At 40.0% G+C, this 25,095-nt stretch overlaps 1 protein-coding gene across 3 annotated transcripts in view; it reads right to left on the bottom strand.

Annotated features, from left to right (window-relative positions):
• SH3KBP1 (SH3 domain containing kinase binding protein 1) overlaps positions 1-25,095 on the bottom strand; it is a 212,250-nt gene that overhangs the window by 177,132 nt on the left and 10,023 nt on the right. For 2 of the 3 annotated variants that reach the window (XM_084227169.1, XM_084227170.1), the window contains exon 2: positions 9,939-10,096. In XM_084227169.1, the coding sequence (XP_084083295.1) occupies positions 9,939-10,096 (158 nt within the window). The remainder of the gene's footprint in view (positions 1-9,938; positions 10,097-25,095) is intronic. The other variant, XM_084227171.1, reaches the window with a different exon arrangement.

Genomic DNA, 25,095 nt, shown 5'->3' with positions numbered 1-25,095 from the left:
TTTTACCCAAATGACTTATTACTCAAGAACGAACTAAACACCTGGAAAGGGATTACAGATTGAGAAAGAGCTTTCATTTTACAGTTTAGTGAGTCATTCTTCTCCCTCCACGAACTCAACATTTTCCTCTGATGTCCACCAGTTTGACTAGCTCTAAAAAATGTTCACATTGACAGGCTGCAGAAGTCCAAACAATGTAGCAAAAACAGCTGGGCTAACAGAAATTAGAAAATTTTCTGTGCAGAACCACAGAGCAATTAAGAATCAAGAAATGCAGTGCTCAGTCCCGAGCTGTTGTGTCCTCCTTGCCATTCTATCAACTTCAGTGACCACTGAAAGGTTTCAAAGCACATATTTTTTTCTTCTGCAGGGAAAAGTCTGGTGATATCTCGCAGTGTGATAATTCAAATCATAGCTCCTTCCAGAACTTTAACTTCAGCATTCTGTACTTTTACAAAACATCAGCAATAAACCAGTTTTTGCTTTTGAATTAACTATCACTATCTTGTGAGAGCTCATAATGCCAAGTTTTTGGGTTCAATGCCCATATGGGCCACTCACTTAGGAGTTGGACTTCATGATCCTTGTGGGTCCTTTCCAACTTGGAATATTCTGTGATTGTCAAATCTGTGAACTCAAGTTCACAACTGCAGGCCTTCATGTTCTCTCAGTTTGAAAGGACAGAGTCAGAGTCAAAGAAAGGTAAATACAGCAAGTACACCACATAGCATTACAAATCAACTGAAGGTCACAAAATTCCTAGGTTGTGTGGGAACAAAAGTAAAATCCTGAGCATATGTCCTTCTATACCTGCACAACACTACATTTCAGGTAGTTCTACTTATAAGTGGCTTATTTCATTATATAAAGTATATGGCAACTATTCAATTAAATTTTAGAATTAGAGTCCTCTAAAACAAAAGAGGAGAATTTAAAAAATTGTTGAAAGCTACACTGAGACACACATACAGATTTTTGGTGGGTGAATTTCAGCTAATTTTTATTCAAGATTAGTAATGTGGTAGCTCTGAATTACAGACATTTTCCACCCATATTTCTCTAATTCACTTCTGAAAGGAGAATACCTCAGATCAACTTAGAGGGACTTTTGAAGGAGAACAGATTACATTTTGATAGCACAATAAAATTGAACCATGGGCCACTGAGGAAGCATAAAGGAAACACGAAGGTTTGCATTTTACTTTCTTCTACTTCTAATTGTTATTCATTCTTTGGGCCAGTGATTTGGCAATGGCTGATGACAGTGTAAGAGCCATGTCTCTGTAGTGCCATGCAGACAACATGACAGCACCATGAACTAGGACAGGCAGTCTGCTCACCTGCTGGCAAGGTCCTGGGGCACCATGATCAGGAAGCTTGGGGTGAGGGAACAACAATGAAAAGATCATTCAAGCAATCAAAAAGCTGATAAACAAGTTGGTAAAAGCAAAGCTGAATGATGCAATGCTCTTGGCTCCAAGTAGGAAGAGAATAATTTTTAGCCAAAAGTATTAAAAGAGATTTTCATTTGGTTTGTGTTATCGATTAATGGGTAAATCCTGACAGATAAATCAGGCAGCCTAAACACACCAAAGCATGTTTAAAATGGAAACCAGGGCTTAGCTAAGCTGGCTGTAAGGAACCAGCCAAAATAATGGCAGTAGCTTGTATCCTGAAGCAGTCATGAAAATTATGAAAGAAGTTTCTGCCTTAAAGACAGTATCTGTTGGAAGGGTGTTTTTAATCAGGGCTTTTGATAATACTGGCCTATTGCTTCTGGGAAGGCAAATGCAGGCTCTCTGGAAGAACAAGTACTGACTCAGTCTTTCAAAAGGTGCAGTGAGTCCTCACCAAGCGGGAAATGGATGAATTAAGGTTTTGTGAAGCGCCAGATACGTACACTCAGCACCTTGCACATTCTTGAATGGCTTGTGATGCATTTATTTCTCTCGATATTCCCATAAAAAAAAAATTCAATAAAAGCAAAAGTCATTACCACCTTCTGTAAAAATGAAAGGTTTGCCTTGTTCCTTCTCCCTGGGCGGGAAGTAGCAACGTTACTTTTTAAAATGGATGCTCTACTTGTTTTCCCTCCATCCCTCACCGCCTCCCGTCACAATCACTGGCGCTAAGTATCCATCACTGAAGTCTGAAGTCAGAGTGAGTAAACAACCCATCCTATTTCTTGATGGTTGTTTACCTGCACCTTTGACTTTTTCCATGGTAACTTAATAACTAGAGTGCCTATATATAAACAATGTTATATTTTATTTGGCTGTAACAAAGCCAAAACATCAGGATTTAGAGGCTCATATACATTCAGCTCTTTCCAGCTCTGGAGAGAACAACACGTTCTGCTCATAAACCTAAACTGATCTAATGTACTCTGTCATATCATAATTTTACTTCTCACTAACAGTGCCAGTGAAATTCTAGTAGAGTACATAATTAGGTGACAGCAGGAAATGGCAGACCCTTTAAGAACTGTCTTCACCATCAGCTTCCCAAACAGTTCCCAAAAGATTCTGTGGAGGAAATTGCAGCACTTACAGGAACAGAATACAGATACCTAATTAGTCAAATACTACTTCCAACAGCAAACAGTGCAAGAAGTTTGTCATTCCAGTTGATATTCACTTTATAAAAATATGAAAACTGTTACATGGTCTACATGTGATACTTCAGAAAAAAACAGCACTTCTGTACAGAAAAGTAAAACCTTAATACAACAACAAAAATCCAAAAAGATTAAAAATCAACACCACTAAACAAACCCCACATACAGACACACATATTTACTGTTAATAAATCACAGTGTTTGATCAGAACTAAAGAGTATCACTAAGTCATGGCAGCAGCAGCAATCTCTGACAGCTAACTTTTTTCTCCCCACATGTCCCTGTTGCTCTCATCTTCATTCTTTCTTACTGTTAACTCTTAAGTAATATAAACTAAAAGACAGTCAGTGGATGAAGTCTGGATAGAGGCTGTATTGTTCCATGTAAATGGACTATTTGGGAGACTAAGGCTGAAGCACAACCTTTCTCCATTATAATTATTAAAATGCTGTAGGTAATCCACAGGCTTTCAGAATACTCTCTCTTATACCCTTTTTTGCAAACAAATATTAAAACAATTAAAATCAGAAAATAGTTCCTAAACTTGAGGGAATCCATCTGAGGGCTTTGTAATTAAACTGCAAAGAAGGTGGAAGTATTGACAAGTATTCTCACGTTAGCTTCAAACAGCAGTGAGACTGAACTGCAATTCAATTTCTAGGAGCTTGTGTTTTAAGAATCTTAATGAGGCTTTTGGTCCGGTCAAAAAATCAGATACACAGCTGTACTCTCTTCAAATCCAAAACTGTAGAAGTATGTTTTGCAAGACATTTGCAAATGCTGCTAAGAGCCTCTACAGATTCTACCTACAGAGAAGAGTTTCTCACAGCAGCCTCCTCCAACAGAAAAACAATTGCCAGGCCAAGTGTGAAAATGAATCAGACCAAAATACATGGATTACTAACATATCCACCCACACACAATCTACAGAGAAAATAAAAACATCCGGAGCTTGTGAGGTTGCCAGAGGGGGGAAAAAAAAGGAAAGAAAACTGATTTCAGGGAAGACACAATATAAGTTTATACTTTTTTTATACCTTCTATTCCTCTCACAAGCTTTTAGGACTAGGTGGGAGAAATGCTGTGAACCATCTAACCCTGCCAATTCTTTAAGTCCTTATGACTATTTAGAGAGGTTATTGCCAAGACCACATTGAATTCTTTGTATAACACACATTTCAAATAATAATATATAACTAAGTTCTGAATAAATTGAAACTACCTTAAAGAATTATTATAATATAACTCCAAAGAAATTTTATATTTGAAAAGAGAACTTCTAAATGACACATTGGGCTCTTGTTTCAATCTCTGATCAGGTTCTCCTCATGGCTTGGAACTTCATGAAGGAAAGAAAGAAAAAATAGTATTTGTTTCCCTTTAAGCCCAAATTAGTTTTTGTAATTTACAATTTAAACAACAGCATTTTTTAAACTGGAATGTTGTAATTAGGTTTTCTTAAGACTACAAAAAACAACCTGAGCAAGAAGAGGAAACAATTGAGTCTCCTTTGTGTATTAATTGATACTACCTACATTAATTCTATCAGTAAAGCAGTAAAAATGTGTATTTAAATAAGAATGGTTTTAGACCTCAGCATTTACATTGCATAAAGAATGAAAACCAAAAAATTTTGTTTTCAAATTCATGAATCTTATAAAATCACAGAAAGGTTAGAGGATGGAAGGGACCTCAAAGATCATTTAGCTCAACTCCCCCTGCCGTGGGAGGAGCTGGATCCATGGCAGAATTTCTATCAGGCCCATCAGTATATATTTACAAGTAAGCCACTGTCTTTTCAGGAGGTTACTTTTTACAATATAATGTACAAGTCACTACCAACAAGTAAACACCTCCACACTGAAGCTTCACATGACTGCGTGCTCACTACACGGCTGCTGCACGTACTCTTACTTTCACATACTTCATAAAATTCCCACACAACATCCAACAGCTGACAGACCCAAACCTCCACCATTTTTCCTCTTTTCCACACCCCCACACTCCCCTGAGTAACCCCTCCCCTCAAAGCCTGCCATCAAAACATATCCAACAAAGTGGTCCCCGCAGGACAGCCAAGTCCCGCTTGCTGCCCTGGTAAACATACGGGGTCTATCCTGCTGGCTGCGCTGAGCTCGCCTCCATCCAGCTGGGAACAGCACCAGCTCCCTGAGACAGGCAAAGGGAAAGAGCCTCCCTCGCTGCCAGGGAGCTCCAGATCACTTCCAGGCCAAACACCCAGGGCAGCTGCCTCCCTGGAGCTCCCTCACCTCCTCTGAATGCCGATGAACAGGTTGAGGTGTGACAGCGTTTGTCACCGCGCCTTGGGCATCCAGGACAGCCCCGAGCGCTGTCCCTGCTCTGTGCTCAGCTCCCTCAGAAGAGAGCACACCAAGCCACAGATTATTGACTGGCACAGGACAATCTTGGTCAGTCTGTGTCTTTGTGAGGAGATGGGCTGGAAAGGGGGAAAATACTTTGTTTTACTAGTTTTGCTTTCACCATTGTAAGAGTAATAACAACAGCAATAATAAATAATTACAGCCTGTGATGTTACTTTTCTCCTCGTATAATCTTGAATGCTGTTGATGGGAACAAAACCTGAGAGACAACATTTTCACATGATTATATTTCCTTGCATTTCACCATAAGTGTAGCAAGTTTAATGGCCATACCCAAAACTTGGAATAAGAAGTTACTACTCCTGACTCTCATTCAGTTAGGATCCCACAATCTAAAACAATTTCTGAAAACGAATATGCAGACAGTATTCTAGTAAGAGTTCCAAAAACAACAAAAGAAAAAGCTTACTAATTGAGCTGCAAATTCCTGTGAAGTGTGTAAAAAGAAGAAAAAAAAAAATGAACACCAAAAAACCAAATCAAAAGTACCTCAGCATAACAATTCACTGACCCATAGAGCAAGTTATCTTTTTAGGTACCGACAAAAATAATTTCTCTAGTCTGCATGTCACCTCAGTGCCTCTGCTAAAGCCACAACTTTCCCAGAATCATGGAATATTCTGAGTTGGAAGGGTCCCATAAGGATCGAGTCCAACTCTGAAGTGAATGGCCTGTATGGGGACTGAACTCATGACCAGTGGCTACTGAGGCAAAGCCGACCCAGACATCACTTAACTGACAGTACTCAGATGCTGAGGAGGGCAGTGGAGGCCCTAAGGACCCCCAAACCCCAGAGCAAGGGCAGGAACTCACAGAGTGCTGGAGACTGCAAAAGGCTGCAGCAAAGCAGCAGGGAAGGACGGCAGGAGTGGTCAGCTCTCTGCCCTGGCGGGTACCAAGCAGAACCAAAGTGTTCTCAGACATGGGAAATAGCCTCTTTTCCTGCCCAGGAGTAAACATTCAGCTGCAAAGGGCCCCTGCATGTGCTCATTACCTTTTTATGCTCCATGAAAAGTTTTACAAAAGCATGAACAGAGAGAGGTAGGGGTGTGTAACAAGCACAAGGGTCTCATCAAGAAATCACTCACAATCCCTCCACAACCTCGGGCTGGTTGTGATAAAAACAAACAAATACAGAGAAGAAAATTAAATAAAAAGCAACAGATAAGCATCTGCACCGTGATTCAGCACGAACATCTTTGACATCCTACAACTAATGCGCACTAGTTAAAGATTGTATTCTGCATGCATAACAAGAAATCCAGATTGCTTTTCTGACCCGAGGCAGCAGTACAGTTACACAAATCCCTGCCCTGTTTCACTGATTCTAAAACACAAGCTATACACCAGAATTCCAAAAACAACTACACTACACTTCCTGCTTAAGATGAATTTACCTCTCCAACTCTGCTAGTAATATTGGCAGGTCCTCTGGAGTACAGAGAAGCTTTCAGGTTGTTACATGCAGCAGATTCAGTTTACCAGTAAAACACTATTTAATCCCACACAGAATTGACTTTGAAAATTCAAGCCAACAAGCATGGCTTTGCACCAGTTTCCTGCTTTCTGTCTTCATCCGCCATCAGCAAAGTCTGTCTGTCTGTCTCAGATGCCGCCACACTTACAAACAGTTTTACACTGCAGAGCATGGATTTCAGGTTGAAGTTTTTCAAGCTAGAAAGACATCAAAAACCAACTTTGTATCATATAAATGAACAACACTGCAATTACACCTGATACCTCCTCTTTGTCAGCTGCATAACTGAGAATTAAAACAGACACCAGGAACAGTACATAATTCTCCATTCATATTTCTATTTCTCTGCCTGAAAAACTGAAAGAAAACCAAATAAAACAACCAGATACAATTTCATGCATTTCTTATGATACATTCAGCACCATTATCTCTAACGAAAGTAGGCATCTTCCAAGGGTTGACAGAGCTAAGTTAGATCTTGAAGAGAGACTAAAGATTTTTCTCATATTTAAACAAACTTCATCCTCAAAATCTTCCGAGTGGTGTAGCCGCAGACTACTAGGCAATGAAAAAAGAAACAGAAAACAAATTTCAAATACCTTTTCTGTTACGCCTTGCATATTGAATTTCAGAGCCTAAGAAGGGTACGAATCCGTCTTTTTCGATGCTATATGTAAAAATACACCAAAAATTCAAAGCAGTTGTTTTGTAGATTCAAGAACAGGAAACACCTCTGCTACAACTTCGTAGAGAAAGTCCCTTGAAAAAAAAATAACTGCGTATGTACTGCACGTATATCACTGCTACCTCCCCTTTCCTCTTTCTGTCTCACATCTGTCTTCAGACAACTCCTCTTCAATGGTCTCCTAATTTGCATCTATTCCAAGAAATTTAAAAACGCTTTTACTACAGGCGAGACCAAAAATCTTTTGCATATTCACAACCTATTTCACATTCCCTTGAAAAATACGGGGGATTTATTTCTTAAGTAACACTTCAAATAAATGTCTTTTCATAAACATTCCAATGTATTGCATTTATCTAATTGTTCCATTTCTGATTTCTACTTCTTTTCTTCCAAACTTGACTTCCAGAATCTGTGCAGAAATGTTGAAAGAAACCATTCAGTACTCTTTACAGTGTTAATTCCATTATTTCGTTTCAGCCCAAACATTCAATTTTTTTGCAAACCCCAACAGTTTATTTGAAACATCATCATGAATTTATTCAAAAGAAAATAAAATCACAGGGAGAAAAAGCTCTTCTCCATAAGAAATTAATCCTACCTCTTGAAGGTGGAATGCAAAGTACTTCAAGAATTTAATTTGCAGTTTTTAACCTTTGAATAACTTTCTCAACTACTCTTAGAACCAATTTTGATAAGAAATAGGAATTTGGAGTAGCATTCTAGTCCGTTCCTTGTCTGTAGCATCCCTTTTTGCCAGCTTCTCCATTACTTTGTTGACACACACTTTGCCAATGGGGCATGAACTGACTGCATTCATTTGTTAAAAAAATTTCCATAATCAAGAGAAAGTTCACAATTACTTATAATCTTACTGGGCAGAGTGATTATGCTCAACGAGCTTTCTAACAGGACTGATGTTTTCACTATAGCTCTCCATCTAGGAGATTTACACAAGGAAAACAAAAAAAAAAAGAAGGTTTTCACTCAAGAGATTCATAAACTAACTCTAAGTGAGTCTCTTCTACTCCATCTTACCTAGTTTAGAGAGAAAATGCTTGGCTACGAGAAACATCTTTGACTTTAAATTCTTCCTCATCCTCAGCTTGAACACAATGTGGTTTTTACTTGTTTAGAAAACAGCCCTGGATGTTGATAAAAAAGAAAAAAAAGGCAGGAAGGAAAGAGCAGGGAGTGGTATTTCATGAGAAGACAAAACCTAAACCATTTACTGTTGTTTTAGAAATTTCTATTAAGAAAAAGCTATTTCTATTTCAATTATGTGACAGGATGCCACAGTTTGAAGTCATTTTGGAAAAAAGAGGCCTTAAAATTAGGTACTAATGGTGTCAATTTACAAATCTTTAGATAATTATATTCCTATAACAGACATTCATAGGCTGCATTTGTTTAGAACACTAAATCCAACACCTCCTAAAATCAGCAGCAACTTTAAAATATCAGCCAGGAAAAAGCCTAGAGGAAGTCTGTATTTATCCCACAGTTCACTTCACCAGAGTTCAAGCAGGAAAATATTACCAATACACAATGAATCCCAAAACAGTTTCTTTCCCCTAGCTCTAAGTGTGTATTTTCAGAGATAAGAAAAATCCAGATTATTCATTGTCCTCCACCATGCCCTCTTATCTCATTGAGACCCTGTCTTGCCCCTCTTTTTTGCTGCCTGACACAAAGATCATCTCCTTCTTCTTGCCAATGCCAGGAGCAAGGATCAGAGTGTGTGCTGACCCCCAGGAACACCTGAGGCTCCCTGTCCACCCCCACACCCCCTGCTATGGGCTGGCTGAACTCACAGCCAGCCACTTCCCCCAGTTACCTGGACATATGCAGCACTATGGAAGCAAAATGAAATTACTTCATTATGTCCATATGTCTAAACACACAACAGGCTTACACAGTTAGAAGAAATTAAAAAAAAAAAAGACACTTATACCCTAAGAAAAGTGAAAGTACCAAGGATCCTCGAAGCTGTACTAAAAGATTAACATAAAATCTATGTAAATTATTGTAGTTCTTGGTCTCTTTTCCATAGTGGAGAGCCAGGTTTATGGAGACTTATGGAAATTAACAGCATAGGTCTGCTATGATAAATCAAGGAGCCCCAAAGGTACTAATAGATGGCTTCATATGTGCAGACATATGTGTGCAAAGACAGATGCCCAGTAAAAATTATCATTTCTTTCCAAACCTCTGAATGGTTGTCCTAAAACAAGGATTACTGCAAGTTATTTGGTATATTAAGTGAATACAAATTAATCTTTTTTTAAAAAGTTTTTATAGGGAATTGTGTGGAAAAATCTAATTATTCTCAACTAGTTTAGCCAGTAATAAATATTCACCAAAAAAAGCTTCTATAAAACCTAAGGAAACACTCGGGAAAAGCAGAATCTGTTACAGAGAAGACCAAATATTTAAAATGCAATGGCCTATAAGTTCTAGAATAACAAGCTTGTTCTCAGACCACAAAGTCAAGTGTTTTCACTGAACACCAGAGAAATCTGTTATTTTCAGCTTGTCATTGCAAAGCAAGTAATCTTTTCTTTGTAACATTGTCTCAATAGAACATTGCATTATATATATGCAATATCTGTGTAAACACAATACATGTGTATATGCAACATATTATGGTTTTGGATATAAGAGATATTATGATATAAAGGCTGATATTCAGCCTGAACAGCACAGTACATTAAATTTATACACACAACACAAGAACAGTTCCACTTTGTACTCACTCTTACAAAGTTGTCAGGGAACAAACCTCTTCTGCCTTTGAGCTGTCCTTCCCACCAGCCTCCCTCATCTTTCTTGATATTGGTGATTATGTCACCTACAGTGATTGTCAGCTCATCGTCGTGTTGAGCTTTGTAGTCAAACTCCACTATCGCCTCCACTAAAAGAGAAACACACATATGCACAATTATTGACTGCATTTCAGTTTTACTGCGTTCCAAAGGCATAAGAAAACACCAATGCAATCATATATTCTCAGTGAAAGTAATATATTCAGTTTAACCAAGACAGTACATCAAAGAAGCAACACTGATGTTGGTTGTAATGTTCTGTGGGTAACTGCTACAAGAGAGGCCAAAGTGAAAAAACACACAAGAAAGCCCATCATGGTTAAGGCAACATGCATTTTTCTTTATTTTTTAAAGGAAATCCATTTGTGATGCTTCAGCAATATTAATTCTGGCAGCATTACAAAGTTTATTTTTATTTCTTGGACAAAGTTTTACCTTTTGTTCACAGGGCTTTCAAAGCATTTTATTTTACATGGAAATATATATGTAAAGGTTCTCAAATTCATAAACATCCCATGCCACTGCAACTACCTTGCTAATACATCACTATCAACCTAAAATATATTTAACAAGAATTTTTTTCATCATTATGATGTTTATATAGAAATGCAAAACTTTGCTGCATGAACATGCCCTCACAGAGTTTCATCAGAGATTTACTTTCACTTGTGACTATGCATCAAAGAATTAAGATTAAATACTTCTACTGCTCTGAATGTCTTATCAGAGTTATAAGCATTAAAAGCTTGCTCCCATTACATGGTATGTTTGTCTTTTCCCAAGAAGTCTTTTGAAACCATTCACACAAGGAAGTCTCTTTAGAGAATTAAGGAAGTCATAAAGACAGAAAAATTCCTTCAGAGAATCAAAAATAATACACATGGGGTATTCAACATGGAAACCATAGTTATATTTAGTGGTACATCAAACATTTACTGGCCAGATTGATGGTCTGGACAGCCATATCTGTAAACTTTATTCCTGTTTTCTTCAGTGGAAAAGCTTGTCCCAAGACTTCCCACCAAACACTTAGCACTTAGCATTGAAACAGCAAAGTGAGAGCTGGTATCAGGCATCTGCTTCCTGCACAAATAACTGTGCCACGTAAACCCTGCAAGCTCTAGCCTGCAAGCAGGCAACACCAGCTCACAGAGCAAAGCCAACCATTACACCACAGGCAGCAAAAAGGTTCTGCCTGAATAACAAACCCTGCATACTAAACTGAATTAAGTTGACAGGAAAGCAGAGTTACTTCTTCCACCCCCAAAATGTCACACAGTCACAATGCTGAATATCTCCATCCCTCCTCCAGAGCCTGCAAGTCATAGCTAAAGCAGTGTTCTGACTTTTGGATACATACCAGCCACAAGTTTATGGCTTATAATATTCCTCTATTACTTCATCTGTGAAGTCTAAAACCGTTGTAAAACCAGTTTACAAGAGGCCTGCTAAACTATATAATGAACAGCAAAAGAGGAAGACTGGCACCACACACTGTAAGCTGACATGCCAACAGAACATGAAAGATTTATCAGTGAAACTCAGCTGAAAAATCAGAGTCATTCAGGCTGAGAGGGACTTCACATCTCTAGTTCAGCTTTCTGTTCAAAGCAGAACCAGCTGTGAGGTCAAACCAGGTTACTCAGGGCTTTGCCCACATGGGCCTTGAAATCCTCCAACCTCCTCCTACAGAGGCAGGTAGGGCATGCAATAGAATCTGCTCCACTGCTTCACTGGGAAAAAGGCTCCAACAGATTATAGAGAGAAAACCTTTCTTGTATCAGTTTTCACCCACTGGTCTTGTTGCCCCACTCTCCACTGCAGGGCAATAACTTCATCTTCTTGATAACCTACTTGTAAGCTTTGTAAGGCTGCTATCAGGATGTCCCAGTTTCTCTTCTCCAAGCTAGACAATCAGAGCTCCTTTAGACTCAGGTCCCTTCACTCTTTAACACACAAACTGTTCCACCAATTTGGTGGAAATCACAGATATGAGGAGAGTGCACTCCTCTGCCTTCCCCAGTATTCGATAAAGATGTTAGACTGAAGAAGTTCCAGGACAGCTCCCACTGGTACTTCATTTATTATCAACTTGCACCTGCAGTACAAACCACTAACCACTGCCTAAATCACAGTTTTTGAGGTTGGAAGGCACCTCTGTAGACCAATCCCATTATTCAATGTAGAAACAACTAAAGCACAGATTGCAGCCAAGTACTGAGTACCTCAAAGGATGGAAATTCCAGCGTTTGATCACCTTTAAGATTAAAAATGCTTTCAGACACATCAATAAGATCAGCCTGAGCCTTCCCTTCTCCAGGCTGCACAGTCCCTTCTCTTCCAGACTCTCCCCACATGTCACAGGCTCCAATCCCTCAACCACCTTCATGGCCCTGCACAGGACTCACTCTGCTCTCTCCATCTCCAAGTCTCTTGTACCTGAGAACCCAGAACTGGGCACACAACTCCAAAGGTGCCTCACCAGGAAGGAGAAGGGGGAGAAGGATCCTCCTGCTCACAGCACTGCCTACAACAGCCCAGGGAGCAGCAGCTGCCCCTGCCACAAGCACACGCTGCTGCCTCCTGCTCTGCTTCGTGGCCACCAGCATCCCTGGGCCCTTCTCCACAGAGCTGCTCCCCAGACACCCAGGCACAGCCTGGACTCCTGCCTGGGGTTATCCCTCTCCAGCTCCAGCACTTGGCATTTCCCTCTGCTCACGAGCATCCTCTCAGCCCCTTTCTCCAGCCTCTTGGAGCCTCTACACGTGGCAGCACGACCCTCTGGGGAGTCAAACACTTGCTGGTTTTGCTCAGACTCCTCTGTGCCCTGTCCTCCTGCTCATTGCTGCCCACACTGAGCAGCACCAGCCCCATCTCCCACCCCTGAGCCCCCACTGCCAGGGACCAGCCTGCAGCTGCAGCTCCTGCTGCCCTTTGCATCCGGCACTTCAGACACTTCTTCCCACTCACCTCTACTGCCCCTCCTCCGTTTGTCAACTTCTGGGAGACAGTGACAAAAGCTCTGCTCAAGTCAACATAAACAACATTCACTCCACCAAGTCAGGGATCTTATGGTAGAAGAGTAACAGATTGTTCAGACATGACTTCCCTTTCATAAATCCACACTGACTGCTCCCAACTGTCTCCTTGTCCTTCATACGTTTGGAAACGGCCTCCAGGATTCTTTCTTCCATCACCTTCCAATGGTTCACATGGGGCAGACCAATCTGTAGTTTTCAGTAAAAAATGAGGTTTCTTGCTCTTCCTGAAGGCAGGAGGTGCATTCTTCTGGTTTGGGGTGTGTCACTCTCCTAATCAGAGTGACTTTTTGAAGACCATCAAGAGGGATCTCCCATATCAGTCAGCTCCCTCATGACATACCACACCAGGACCGTGGCTTTGCATGTGACCAGTTTGTTTAAATATTCCCTAATCTAATTCTCTTCCACTGAGGGAAGGTTTACCTTGCCCTGGACTTTTCTACTGGTTTCAGAGTCCTGGCCAAAGTCTTTCTTCTTCAAGTCTGGGGTTGCAACCCTGCTCTCTGCCTATCCCCCCCTCCTCTCTGGATCCTGACCTTTACCATCTCCTGGTCAGTGCCACCAAGGCTGCCCTCAGCCTGCAGAGCCCCAGACAGTTCACTGTTTGCAGGCATGACATCCAGTAGATAACACACTCCAGAAACCTCCTGAACTGCTCACACCCAACCCAGCATACAAACGAGCTCCACTATCCCTCCAGCAGATATCAGGGTGATTGAATATGAGCTATCCTACTGTATAATCCCAATGAAATCCTAACTCTGAAACTGCATGCAGACATATTCCTCTTCTTTGCATTCCATGCTGTCTGGATGAGAACACAGACATTTCAGAGAGGCAACCAGCTGTGCTGACTTCCCAGAAAGAGTAGCAGAGCTTTCCCTGTAATTCTGAAAAGCACTTCCTTGTTTATATGGGTATGCTTGGGAAAGGCCCCCACCAGTCCTGATTTTTTTGATTACAAGGTCTCCATTGTTTGTATCACATTTTGTTTGGTCCACCAGTTGCTCATAATACAGTTAGCAGAGATGCTTTTGTCTCAGTCAGGTGAATCCCATCTTTCCCAAGCAATCCTCAAAAAGACTCTCATGATTATAAAACTAGAATTCTGCTGCTGACACCAGCTATTCAACCAGCTTACCCACAGGATCTCTCCACTCGTCCTAATGCACTTTGCTCTCACCCAAAGGATCAGGGGGAACCCACCCAGGCTCCCACACTCTCGGCCATCACCCCAGAACCACAGAGTCACAGCTGGTAATTTCAGATCCCTTCAGGTGGTACCGTTCAAGCCTACATGAGAGAGCAGCAGGAGCAGTAGTGTGAAGGCAGACAAGCTTTGGCAATCTTACCACAGTGTTCCAGATCCTGGCAGGCAACAAGCCTCTCTAGATGACAGGTCAGGTCGGGTCAGCTCGGCAGGTGGGAGTCTCCAACACTCACAGCAGGGAATTTCCCTACTGTTACCACTTCCCACTTTCTCCTGGTGCTTCTGCACGGCTCAGATTTACCAGCTTGGGTGCTTCACTGGACTGAGCACCCAGACCCCCAACACCTACAAAAGTATTGAATCTGTTCTTTAATTGCAGATCTTGAGGTGGAGCAGGAGCCTTCCTCCTGGCATCAGAAACTATAAAATTCATGTTTTCAGGCCTGCCATTCTGGGAGTCCCTAACCCCACCCCAAAAGTCACAGACTCCAGGAAAGTTGTGGGTTCGGGCTCTTGAAACCTCAAGGACCTGAATATCTGGAAAGCCCAACACTGAGTTCAGTCAACTAACAAATTTTTACACATATTTCTAATATATGAACTAGAGTCCCTAAATTAGCACAAATATTATCCATATATGTCCAATATATATGTATATATACAAACTAACAAACAAACATACATACAGTTTACCCTCGACCAACCAGTGCATTTGGATCAGAAGTTGTATTTACACAATAGCTCTCCAAAGACTACTGGATTCAAGCAGTGCCAGCAAGGTACACACATCAATGAAAATCCTTATCTCCACAGAACACAATAGGACTGTGGTTCAGAAAAGGCAAAATTTAGACTATTCAGCAGGGTATTTCCAGTTTGGTTGAACCCCAGGAAAGACCTTTGGAAAGCAAGGTCCTGTATCTTCATTTTTAAGCAGCCTACTAGGATGCACTTGCTTTCAGGACTCAAAGCTTTTTGCGCCAAGTCATTTCTCCTCCCTGCTTAGGAAGCTTTAAAATCCTATTCTGATTTTGCAATGAGTGCAATTACATACTGCCTTGCTCTTCCTAAGCAGCCAGGAGGTGGGTAGAGAGCTGTAAGGGGGAGATGACAATGCAGCAGGGATTCAGGCTGGCTCCAGCTACTGATTCTTTAAACACTCCTCAATATTCAGACTGCAGCAAGACATAATGAAGGAAAACAACTCTTCACTATGTAAATCTCATCTTTTTCAAGAGTTCCAGAATCTGTTGCTGTTCTTGCAGTTTTCCCTTAAGAAGGCTGCAAAAATGACATAATTAATGACAGTTTTCTTATTAATTATGTTCTCTCTCTTAAGCTGAGGCACCAAAAGGTGGAATGGGGCTGTTGACCTGACTCTACAGTGGCTTGGGTAGGCTGGAGGCACTGGAGTTAATTCCCTGAAGTTTGCACTAATTCACATACAGACAGCAGCTGTTCACTTTTGTTTTACTGAAAGTTTGTTTAAACAAACAGAAAACCCCAACCCTTCACTCTTCAGGCTTTCCTCTGTCTATAAAAGTTTCCACTTATTAAAAAGCACATATAAATATTTTTAAAAGCTGCCTCCTCTCAGAGAATTTGATTACTGTACCATAAGTGTGTGTAAGCAGTCAGAGACATATGAGTCACCAAAGAAAGACCACACAATCAAGATGTTTATAAACTCTTCAAAGGAAACCAAAAGTGCAGTTTGGAAGGAGAAATAAGAGTACACCTAACAAATGTGCAGAATTGTGACAAACTGATGGGAAGGTGCTTCTGAGATCATTCAAAATTCTCATTTATCACAGTACTGAGGTTTGCAGAGCACATGACAGCCAAAAGTGCTCTACAATTTAGAGGTTCTTGCAGTTGCAGCTTTTAAATCAAACTCATTTTCTAAAGCACGCTAAATCACAGCACCTCCTCAAACTCTGCTTAGAAAAATTCATTCTTCCAGTCAAACTTAATATTTTTTTCTTTCTTTTGAGGTGAAACTTAGTCTTCATGGAAGCTGAATTGATATTAGAGACAACACTGATCCAGGTTTGTTACAAAAAAGCAGATCAGAGCTGTGCTTCACATCTGTAAGTGCAACATACCTGATTCCTGAAGTGCTGTGCTAGATTTCTCCTCAGGAACTGGACTAAAACTGTGTCCCTGTTTGCACAATGATTCATGATGTGAGAAAACACTCCATGGACAGTGAGCTCAAATTAATGTAATTTGTTAACCAACAAAAGTTGGTCTAAGTCCCAGCTCTGCCAAGGTAAACAGATTGTTGCATTAACAGCCAAAACTCAAATCCATTTTAAGCCAAGAGAAAAATAAACTGGCAAAACTGGGACAGGCAGATCTGGTTTCTCCTTTTAGAGAGATTTTCTTCAAATTATTGTACCTCATGATGCCTGAAAGTCAAACCTGCCCCAGCCAGCAAACTCTAGGTACTCTTAGAAAAAGGCATTTTGTACATCAGGAATGAAATTCAATATCAAAAGCTATTCAAGTTATTTTGGTCTATGAGGAGAACATTTATTCTCATGCCAACAAAATCAGCTATTCCTAGTCTTATATTAGCATCAATCCAAATTGTAACATAAAAACTCATGAAATAGAATCAAAGCTAGTTATTAAGAACCCTGCTGGAGACTGGCACAGTACAACTCATTACTGCAATGTCAGGGACAAAGATTTTTTTAATTTAATGCTCAGTAGTTTGGATTTAAAATACACAATTTGAATTACTAATTATATGAACCAGGCATTGAAATGTAACCTAACAGCTGTATTTTTAAAAAGCACATTTAGAAAATAACCTGTTGATTAAAAGTTTAACTGCTCCTACCATTCATTCATTCCACAAATTAGTCTTGGACATACAGGTGAAATTATTTTGTTGATAAATATGAGTATTTTTCTTACTGTTTAGTTTGTTTCCTTGTCATATTTTAAATTACAAGTAAAATCTAATCTATTAAACTGATCTAGTCAGAATTTCTTTAATAATGCTACCAATACTTGAAGACAGAAATATCTTCTTTTTATTCTATTTTCAGTTATTGTACAGTGCCTTTCCAAGTAAGAAATTATTAGGAAAGAAACAGAGATTTGCTACTGTGAAACAAAAACTATGTTATTAAATCAGTTTCTTGTGAGATATCTGAAGTGTGCAGGCACAATGGAAATATTATTAACCTCTTTGGCACTATTCCACCCAAGTAACAGCATCCATATGGCAGCACCACCTTCTGCAGCAGTCTGGCTTCACACCCAAATTTAGACATTAAAGTCAGCAAATACAGTTAGACATGGCAGTCAAGGAGTTAAGAGCTGGAAATTCTATGTTTTCACATTTCTAAGCCACTCAGCTTCACATGAAGGATAAAAACGCTCGTTGCATTGGCTTACCCAAAAAAACCAGAACAGAAACCAGACAGACTACCTGCAAATATTCTGCATTCAAGCTTTCAGTTAAAACTCAAATTACAGTTCCCAAGAAGAGAGCGCATCACACTTTTGCATGAAGATAAAATCTTATAACAGATTAAAAATCTGACCATTGAATTCCATCTGCCTCAACTGAACAGACAAGGTCTTCTTCAAATGTGCTGTTCTATCTGAGACACCTGGGTACAAGCTGGTGAGCCTAGCACACTTTCAGATGCACAGAACTCCATGATATCAGAAGGCTAATTAATTACTTTATGATACTCTGTTATACTAAATCTATATTACACTAACAAGAACTATCACTAACTAACTAACTAGAAATCCTGTGACTCTCTGCACCACACACACACAGGTGGATCCAGTTGGTCAATGAATCCAAAACACCATCACCAGAATACAATCAAGCAATCACCTCGGATAACAATCTCCAGAACACATTCCACATGGGCACAAACACAGGTGCAGCAAATGAGATAAGAATTGTTTTGGTCATTCTTTTCTCTGCTTCTCTCAGGAGAAATCCTGAGAAAGCTTCGTCTCTCTCTGTTCAGAGGACACGTGAATATCACATATGGGCATATTTAAAAAAAAAACACATTTTTTTGCTATATGACAGGCTGCAATAAAACTCTTAATGAAATATTAGGAACCACCAGGAGAGAAAAAAATTAATACCTTTTATTAGACCAAACAGCAAAGCATGACTGAACAATCGGAACTTAAATTAAAAAACACAAACAAACACACAAACAAAACCCCCAAAACAACAACAACAAAAAAAAACCCAAGAAAAACAAAAAACAAAGACCAAAATCAAAAGCAAAACAAAAAAGAGAAAAGGAAAGGGGAAAGGAAAGGAAAGGAAAGGAAAGAAAAAGGGAAAAGAAAGTAAAAAGGGAAAAGAAAAGGGGAAAGGGGAAATGAAAGGGGAAAAGGGAGAGGAGAGGAGAGGAGAGGAGAGGAGAGGAGAAAAGGGAAAGGAAAGGGGAAAAGGGAAAGGAAAGAAAAAAGGGAAAAGGAAAAGGACCTGGGGGCAAAAAAAAAAAACAAACTCCAACCAAAACCCAAAGTACATTACATTCAGTAATGCTGGTTTCCTAAACTAGACCTGGAGGGCCAGAAGGTCTGAAGATCAAATATGACCTACAAGGCCACTGTTTTCTCCACTCTAAGAACACTGAGCAGCTGGCAGGCCAATCACATGAGGGATGCTGTGGTACAAACGGGACTGAGAGAAGAGAAGGAAAACAGATCCATATTAAGTTTGATGTGGCTCTTCTACCAGAGAACAAAATAATCTATAGTTTATAAAGACTCAACTCTCTCAATGTCATTGCACTTTATAATATGAGATGAAGGAATGAGTCACTGAACAGGCCTTGGAGTCATCATTCTACCAAAATGGAAATGCCTCATAAAAAAATTGCTTAAATACCAATATACCTCTAACTTTACAGCTTAAATGTAAATTACAACTGAGATTTTTAAGAAAGCTTGAGCAATTAGTTTTCTAGCATATCTGTGGCACAAAAAAATAACTTCAGCATTTTGTTTCTACTTGATTGCAAGCAAGATCCATAATTTCCTTGAAAAATTAATTCCAAACTTTGCTCAATTTTTAACATTTTTCTTTTGCAACACTATCAGGAATAATACTCCCTGCTAAAAGTATTTGCAAGGATTTCACTTCATGAAAAAGAAAAGCTGTAGGGGAAGGAAAAATCAATATCAGAAGGAAAAGCAGCACTATTTAATCTTCAAGATGTTAAATCCATGCTACATGATAAGCAGCAGCTCCTCCACTTAGACAACAGCCTTCAGTTTACATTAGATTTTCCTATTTCCCCTTTGCAAACAATGGGGGGGAGCTAAAGGTCGTAGTCCTAGAATAGCACCTTCACTGCATCGCTCCTCAAAGGGCAGAGCAGCCACAGAAGGGGCTAAATCAGATTGCCCAGGGCCCCTTCTTGTTACAGCCACAAATCCTCTCCAGCCTGCAGCTGGGGACACCCCAGGGAGCCACAGGGCACTCAGGACAGATGGGAAGCACTCGAGGGAAGCTCTGTGGTGTGAATTCACAGTCACACACAGGCACAGCCACAGAGGAGCTGCCAGAGGACCCCAACCAAGTCCCACTCTGCAGGACAGTGAGCACTTGGCCTGGCACTGTCCTGATGTGACTCTTCTCTGGGCCACTCCAGCTGACAGAACACCTGAGCTCTCCTCCAAGAAGAGAAGAGAGCTAGTTTTCTGTTTTTCAAAGAGGTGTGCTTGGTTCCAGTTTTTAAAACAAAAAACCACACAGTTATATGAGTGGAAATCACCCAGTAGGACAAGAAATACTTTATATTCCAGCTAAGCCACTTGGTATGACCACAATCCATTGAAAAAATCTCACATTTACAGTCAGATGAAGAACAACAGTAAGTCAGTGTGTTTGTATTTCTGTATTTAGGTGGGGCCTTCTCACATAAAATACACATCTCATAGCAAGTCTGTAGAAACTGCTTCAGGTAGGCATTTCTAAGAAACACTATGAATTTAATTTTTTCATAAGCCTATCATAGTAGTTGCCTCTAAGTGAATTCGTAGTGTCACACCATATCTCTGACACAAACTTGTTATGCAATATGCCAAAGCACATCTGAACACCAGAAACCACACACGTGTAACTGTGGGGCAAACAAGGAAAGATCACTGTGGTAGTTCCAGGTGGCAGCAGTTACATCTCTATTCCCCCTTAGTACCACTTTGGATCCAACAATACGTGTTGGAATTTATTGGGACGAGTCTCCTTAACTGTTTAGAAAGACTGAGAATGCATAGATAATCCTTGGCATTCATGTGGCTGTCAGTCAGAGGAAGAACTTCTATTCCATGAATTAATTGATCTTTTCCTGCAGGCAAAATGGTCTTTCCGCCTTGGACAACAAACTACTCAAATCATATTTTTGCTACTGAAAGAGACTAATTTTACTGTAATCCATTGGTCTATCAACCAGAGTGCCTCTCAACTACAGCAGATGTTCCCACTGCACACAGCAGGTACAAACAAACCTACTTTAAATTCACATTGTCAAGTTTGCAGACAAGGTGCACTGTGTTAACCTGTAACTAAGAAATGGAGCGCTTCTCAGGGGCAAAATTGTCTCGAGAGCTGTTCACCTTTGGAATTGCTCTTCCCCTCAGAAACTAATGCACACAAGGACCCATTCAGAAGAAGTGGAAGACAGATTCAGAGGAAAACATTTGACATCATCATCTTGACGTGAGTTTCTGCCTCCTCCAATATCCATAAAAACAATTCCAAGTTCTGAAGAGTGTAAATTATTATACCCATTGCTGAGAAAAACAGAAAAGGAGAAGAGTACTTAAGGCAAAAAAGGACAAATAAGTCCCATTCAACAAACTACATCTTCATACAAACTTGTTAGTAATGCTTCTCTACTCTTGCAGGTTCTAAATCTCATTCTCAGACAACTGAAAGGACATAGGAAGGATATGAGTTACTTCTTCAGAACAAAAAGGAGACAAATTACAGCTAAATACAGAACTATTTATAAAACCACCGCTTGGCTAAATTCATGAGAACTGCTACCAAATTAATGTATCACCATATAAAGTAAACAGGATACAAAAGCTGATGCATGAAAGTAAGTGCTGTGTTAAGTTACTCAGAAGTACTAGCTCAGTATTCTAGTCCCAAAGTTCCCTTCATAATTCTTACAGGTGCCAATGGATGGTACTGAGGTGGAAAGACAAATGAATAAAAAATTAAAAAGACAAGGAATAACCACCTTTTCAGAGATGATGTAGCATCATTTAACCCTCAGGAAGATGAGCAGAGATTGTGATCAACAAGTGATTCATAAGTCTTCATATTGTGCAATGCATGGCATTTGTTAAAACTCTGAGCTTCTATACCAGCAACATCCACCTCATCTCATTAACATCAGAGAGAAGCATGAATGTGATTATGAACATGATCTCAGAGGAGCTTGGAGGATTTCACTAGATGCCTAAGCTGTTACTATCACCACACGTCTTTGCCAAAAGTAGCAACCCTTTTGCACAGGAGGAGGATGGGGAGGATACAACATACTCCTCTGCATCTTAGCCACATTTGCTGGAAGTGCTCATAAAAATGGTGCTACATTAAGTAACCAGACTGAAAAGTGGTGCACAGATACATCCTGTTGAGGTATTCTTGCTTTTGGAGGTGGCAATTTCTGCAAGAAGAGATTGCTGACAGCAGTAGCCTGATATAGCCAAAATCCTCAGACTGTGCTACAGTCTGAGATTTTTACTTTTGCTGTGTGATGCCAGCTGCAGACAAACACAATGTCTTATAACAATTTCTAAGTTATGTTGTTTTCCCTCACTTTAATGGAATTCTATCATTTTTAAGACAGCAGTTGAAAAATATTTATCCCAGCAGCAACTTTTCTGATTCCACCTGTCAAATGCTAGGACTACAAACCAGTGCTGTGTTTTAACTGATGCATTATAAACTGTCACAAAGATGTGCGCTGTACAACAGCGAGAAGCTGGGCTGGATGGAGAGAAAAAATAATCAGATTTTTTCTTTCTACCCTCTTACATAAATCCAAGCATTTCAAGCTACAAAACTTTGCTTTCAGAGGAAGGTCAGGCCCAGTATGGAACTCCTCAGCAGTTTCATAATTTATAAGCGAAATTAAAGGCCCAAGGGACTATTGGGCATTACAGGAGCTGTAACTTCGGTGTGTGTGTGTAGTGGGGCTCAGAGCCCTAAGTACAAGAGCTCAGGAAATTTGCATTTCATCACTATGGTCCAATATAACATCTACATAGCAGCATCAAGCCATCTCCACTAAACCTCTGCACCACACTGAAAGAAAAGCCAACAACCACCTAGGGTGTTAAAAACACCAAACTTCCTCAATTATGTGAGCAGCAACGGAAGGTAGGGTGTGAATATTTGGAGAAAGGACACATGTGGTTAAAAGAACACCTTTAACACCTATCAATTTAATATATGCTTGATTAATATAGAATTCTCATCAAACTGCTGCTCATGACCCTTAGCATCTTCTCTTTTAACATCAGGTTCTTTTATTCTCCTTCAAACTGTGGTAAGAACAATAGGACTGAAAAAAATGCTGCTTTAGAAATTACTGTATATATGAATTCACAAGCTCCAGACAATCCTTGGGCAAATAAACTTCACTGTTGTATCAGATATGTGTCGGCTTCTGTGGATCAAAAAAATTTCAAATTTCAAGTTTAGATTTTAGGATGCAATTCTGGAGTAATAAGTTTTTGATGGTATCTTCAATGCCTCTGTTTTCTCAGCTCAAATCAGTTTATGCAGGTGTTTTTTGGATGTCACAATAAATGGAATTCACAAAGCAACACCTTTTTTTTTTCTTTTATGAACAAAAAGCCACATGAGAGGCATTAGCTCTTATGTTTTGTTTTAATGGTGCTTTTCAAAATCCCATGTGTCCATCATAGGCCTGGGCAATGAGGCACTTGCTTTAACATTTTTTAGTTTAATTTTCTCTTTGAAAAATTCTCTGGATTTTGAACAAGGCAAAGACTTTCAGAAAACAGAGATTATGCTGCCAGTAGAAGACACAGCTCTTTGAACAGGTATCTCTGGTAGTAGGTTAAAGGTCTCAAGAAGTCTCTTCCACCTGAAAAAACACTCTCTTCCTTCCAAGGGATCCTCTTTGACTCTTACAATGAGAACAAACCTCCAAAATGGGGACACTACACAGAGCTCCTCCTTAGAAGAACAATCCTGAAAGCAAAACCTGATGCAGCCAAAGAAGTACATCTGAAAGCTTCTCCCTGGCTTTCATTGTGAGCCAGAACAGCTTGTGACCTGATGATAGCCTTGTTCCAAAAGGGAATCTGTGCTGGTTGAATGGGAATGCTCAGCCGAGCTGCACACAGAGTGAAAGCACAAACAAGAGTCAGCATTTAGACAGAAGAACCCATTGCTGCACTGAGGATGGGGGGAAAAGGGGGAGAAAGCAGCAGGACGAGGAAGGCAAGGAAACAAACAGAGGCAATAAAGCCTATTGTTATAAGGAGTTATTCTTCTGACAGCCTGCTCCTCTCATCCACCCCAGTAACCAGCACCAGGAGTGTCTGGAACAGAGCAAAGTGTGTGGCCAAAGAAGTAACAACAGGACAGATTCTCCCCAAGACAAGTAGAACTTCCTCAGGTGCTGGCACACAATTTTACTGCAGCATCCAGGAGGCAACAGGCAGGTTAAACCAGGCAGCCAAGAGAACTAGAGAGGACAGGCATAAGGTGGGCACTGAATGTTTTCTACCTTGAGCACTTCTTCCAAGGGTAAGGAGAAAGCTCTACTTTTCCATCTAAGGAAAAGTTTCCTGGACTCCATCCCCTTAAAGAATCTTCTAATGACCTTCCCTGGTTTTGAGTGGTACAATTTCCTAGAGTTAAGGAAATTGAAATTCAAAACTAATTGTAGATTTCAGAGGGTCTGGAAAGGCAAAGAGAGTTTCTTACATTCAATTTCTCTGCCTACTAGGCTGCATTTACATCAGCTCCTCAGTTTTGGTTCAAGAGAGACACTGACAGACTTGAACAGACAGGAACTGAAATTCTACTTAAAATAGCAACATCCTGCTTTAAAGTTCTCCAAATTAAAAAAAAAACATTGGAACTTCAGTATTTGGCTTTGCCAACTTCTACAGCCTGTTTTACTCCACATACCATAGGCACCACTCTTCCATCAAAAAAAATTAAAAATGTGGCTGGCAAAACACAATATGCAACACACACCTCAGTATTATTCCAGGGTACCAATTTCAACTCTGAAAAACCTTTGCAGATTAAAGCAATAGTCTCTAAAAGGCAGTCAATCCCTTTCCTTCCTGACATCATATTTATGGGATTCCAGCCAAAGCTTTCTTCTGTCCCTAATTTCAAATAAAATGCATAAAGGATCACCTACAATTGTGCTGCATTCTACACCAGATTGTCTTCAGAGTTCTGTATATCTTTGCATCTTAATTTAGGGGATTTTGAGACTCTTTAAGTGAAATACATAAGAAAGCTGTCTAAAAAGGGAAGCAGCACATTTGAAAGACAGGTCAAAGAAGGAAAGATGAATTTGAAGGAAGTGCATATGAAAATATGGGATGACAGAGCATCAGGTATGTGAACAGACAAAAAAAAAAAAAGGCTGAAGAGCATCTTTCCTGAGAAACAGTTGAGAAACTGTAATGTAGATTTATTAAAAAAAAAAAAAAAACAAACCAAAAACCACTCTGACAATCAAAAACCACCACAACACATGAACCCAAAGCAACAAAACAGCACAACTTACAAAGAGAAAGAAGCATACATGTACTTCTGTAAGTG

The sequence above is a fragment of the Fringilla coelebs genome (assembly GCF_963513975.1).
Source record: "Fringilla coelebs genome assembly, chromosome: 2".
Lineage (NCBI taxonomy): Eukaryota > Metazoa > Chordata > Aves > Passeriformes > Fringillidae > Fringilla > Fringilla coelebs.
The sequence above is the reverse complement of the archived record's forward strand: the minus strand, read 5'-3'. Positions and strand labels throughout refer to the sequence as shown.